Genomic DNA, 3,658 nt, shown 5'->3' on the forward strand with positions numbered 1-3,658 from the left:
ACTGGCAGGGAATTCAGAGACAAGCTATGGGATGGAAAGAAGAAGATGAATGGGCTCAAAAAAATGCATCTGGCAACAGTGCCCGAGCAGAAATATATCGCATGGCCCTAGCAGGTAGTGTGTACTATGCGTGGTTAGATAGGAATAGCAAAATTTTCCAATAGAAAACAAGGCCAGCAGCAGTTATAGTGAGGTAGATTATTCAAGACATAAGGGAGAATGAGGAAGAAATTGGCGCAAGTGTTGAAGCAGCTAGATTACTACCCTAGCTAGAGGGATTAGAGGATACAGCATAATGTATAGCTTTTATCTTTGTTTGCTTAGAAGAAAATGAAGTATACTGAAGTTGGGGCTGATGTCCAACTTCAGAGGTTTTGAAACAATTTGTAAATATTTTCCTGGTAATGAAAATTCATAATTACAAAAAAAAAAAAAAAAAAAAAATAAGAACTGGCCATAACACTTTTGGCCAATGTCGTTTATTAACAGCACAAGCGCGCTTAGGGACTTTGTTCCAGAGAACGTATATAGTCCAATCCAATACATTGGTAATATAGAGATAGGAAGTTAGAATCTACCAGATTTTATCATCTGGAATCCAACTAAAGATGGACATTTCTCCAACTATTCTGCAATGCAATTAATTTTATTATGGCATTTACTTGCCGTGTACAGTGTAACAGCAGTATTATATTGAAGCAGAAGCAAGACCAGCTTTAATAATAGGCATTTGACTGGTGTGTCAACAATATAATAGTACTAGAATCAGACTCTCTGATGGTCACCAACATGGCTAAAAACCAGACCACTGATCATTTTTTGCAGGAGGAAAAATCTTAATTAAAAGAAGAAAGAAACGACGCAATACATTGACGTTACTAACTAAAATCATAATCCATTAGTAGCTGGTACCAACAAATGACAAGTACAGAAATACAACTTGTATTAATTCTACTACTACAATAAAACAGACAACTTAAAACATGTGACGCGAAGAAGACTAAAATAACTAAAAGACTAAAAACTTAGACAAAGGGAGACAAAAAAGCTTAATTTGTACAACGATTATATGATCAGGAGGAGGAATGTGGGACTAAAATCAGTGATGAACTTTCATGCAAAATGGAGCTTTGACACCAGCTAGAGCAAGAACAGATGCTGGAATTCCCCACAAGGATTCACCACATATGAGACCAGAAGCCACTGCAGGTCCAAAATCTTTAGCTTGCTGCTTGTTCACCTTTTCCCAAAAGAATAGAATCAATGACCCAATACACATGTCAATGGCAAAGTACCCTCCAAGGTAAAATGGTATAGCCATGCACATTGGACTTGGGACGAACCGATAAATCCTATACTTGGTCTCGAATTTTTTCAGCAGCTGAGTCAGTATATTGATCACAATAGCAGTCACAAAGAACCAAATAGAGAGCCTGAGGCAATGCTTGGGAAGACTTCCAAAACCTTCCACTCCAAGTAGCGCGATTCCACGATACATCAATGCATAAGGTGCAGGGTATGAACCTTCTGGATCACCCAATTTATAGGCACTGTGGAAAATCCAGAAGACTAGTGGTGTTATCACACAGCCCATGGCAGTTCCAATGACTTGGCTAAAGAACATGGAACGCGGCGATGTAAGCGTTAAGTAACCAGTCTTGAAATCTCCCATCAAGCCAGCAGCTGTGTCGAGTATGCTCATCACCAATCCACATGAAGCAAGGCCAGCAATCACTCCACCGTTTTGCAAACCAACCCAATAACTAAATGTAAGGATTGCAATTTTCCCGTAATTTGAGGCCAAGGACCAATCAGTGAGGCCACTTCCATAAGAATTGCAGAAGGCCAAAACTGGAGCAATTACATAGGCAACGAGAATGTGATACCATTTGAGAGAGTGGAAGATAATTGGCACCACAATGATAGATATGACTGCAATACCAACGTATCCGCCAATGGCTGCCCAGATGGGGATCTCTTCTTTCAAGAAGTACTCGTTTTGTCTCTTCGTGTCATAGTCTTCTGAGGACTCTTCACCTGAATAATCTTCCTCTCCTGATGATTTCCTCTTTTTGAAACTTAAGGCTGTGACGACAACCATGTAAGCAAAATGGAATAGACCATCTCCAAGCATCATGGCAATTGCGATAAATACCCTATATCCTTGGATACCATGAAGACTTGATGCGGATAAGTGGTCAGAGTACCAGTCGCCTTTCTTCGCTTCAATCATTGGCCACATAATAGCCCATGATATAATGGCACCAATTAGCAACGAAACATTGACCATGTAGGGGCAGAGCATACCAACTCCAACATATGTTGAGGAGAAATCAAAATAGAACCTTTTGGCATAGGCTTTGAAACCAAATGTAGGCAAGCTACCAAATCCGCAGCCATCTTCACGTGCAAATATCCACTGAACAGCCCCAGATATAAAGATGAAGCCAAAGGATTTGAACAAGGAACCAACTTGTTTCTTGGCCAGCTTTGCTCCTTTAGGAGTGTGGAAACAGTTGATAAGGTAAGCAGTCGCAGTTCCACTCGGATATGTCAACTTGTACTTGATAATCATCAACTTTCTTAGTGCCACAATTGAGAAGAGACCAGCAAAGCTGACAACAAGAAGAAAGGGAAGCATCCAACTAATATCAAGCTTCATAGTATTATTTGGGGTATTTCCTGCATCAGCCTGAGCTGCTATGAATGGACTCATTCCTAACATATAACTTGCTGTCCCGCTGCTAAAAGCAATGCCAGAAGAAGCAACAACGCACGTCTGGATGACGGTATTCTCTTGCCTAGTAAAAGGCTGCTTCAATTTTCCAAACTTCTCGATAACAGCCGTCCATGACCTAATCATGGCGAACCCCAAGAGCCCCGCGGCCACGTTAAGAGAAGGGATAACACCAGTCGTGAGATTCAGTTTGCAAACAATGAAGTTGAACACAACGCTCAGGATCAAGCCAGTCACCATTGACCTCAACGTTATTTGCTTCTTCCACGGTGGTACTTCTTTATCCTTGAATGCATATTCTGTTGATTCATTATCTCCACTTTCCACGTCCATTGTTAATTCACACACACACACAGAGTACTCTACTCTTTTCTTCTTCTTTCTTTGGGTTCGTTCAAATATGATTGAAAGAAAGAAAGAAAGATCAAGGTTTGTAATATTTGATGATTTCTTCTTCTACGTAAATGTTATATTTATAGCTGCAAGGGACGGCTTATCTTTGAACCAAAACCAAAATGGTTTAGAAGAGGTCTCTAGGGTCTTTCGTGAATTAACTCCCAAGAAGTAATCCTAAACCTAAACCTAAACCTACTACGTAATTCCAATTTCTACTATCCTAAGCTGATTAGGAAACTAAATAGACTATGAAAAAATTGGCTAGCTAAAAAATTTAAAAAAACACTGTATATCATTCAAAATTTTAGTATATCCACTTTTTCTTAACGCTTTTCCTTAGATTAAGGTTAATTCTTCCACCCATATATTCTTATGGAGTAATAAATATTTCTTAGAGCATTAAATATGTTAATCTAATACATATTTGAACCAAAATTGATGATCAAGCGATACAAGTTATTCTATTTTTGTAACGAGATAGATTGGTAGTTTAAAGAGATGGAGAATGAGTACATTCCTTCAAGT

At 39.1% G+C, this 3,658-nt stretch overlaps 1 protein-coding gene across 1 annotated transcript; it reads right to left on the bottom strand.

Moving 5' to 3' along the window:
• Window positions 1–900: 900 nt before the first annotated feature.
• Window positions 901–3,341, bottom strand: LOC107826639 (putative metal-nicotianamine transporter YSL7). The gene has a single exon (XM_016653639.2). It carries the CDS (start codon window positions 3,068–3,070, stop codon window positions 1,100–1,102), a length of 1,971 nt encoding a protein of 656 aa, XP_016509125.2. The 5' UTR covers window positions 3,071–3,341; the 3' UTR covers window positions 901–1,099.
• Window positions 3,342–3,658: the final 317 nt, after the last annotated feature.

The sequence above is a fragment of the Nicotiana tabacum genome, chromosome 18 (genome assembly GCF_000715075.1).
Source record: "Nicotiana tabacum cultivar K326 chromosome 18, ASM71507v2, whole genome shotgun sequence".
NCBI classification, from domain to species: domain Eukaryota; kingdom Viridiplantae; phylum Streptophyta; class Magnoliopsida; order Solanales; family Solanaceae; genus Nicotiana; species Nicotiana tabacum.

What these genes read in the sequence shown, in the direction of transcription:
- LOC107826639 (XM_016653639.2), bottom strand. Translation starts at nt 3,070, where the DNA reads ATGGACGTGGAAAGTGGAGATAATGAATCAACAGAATATGCATTCAAG.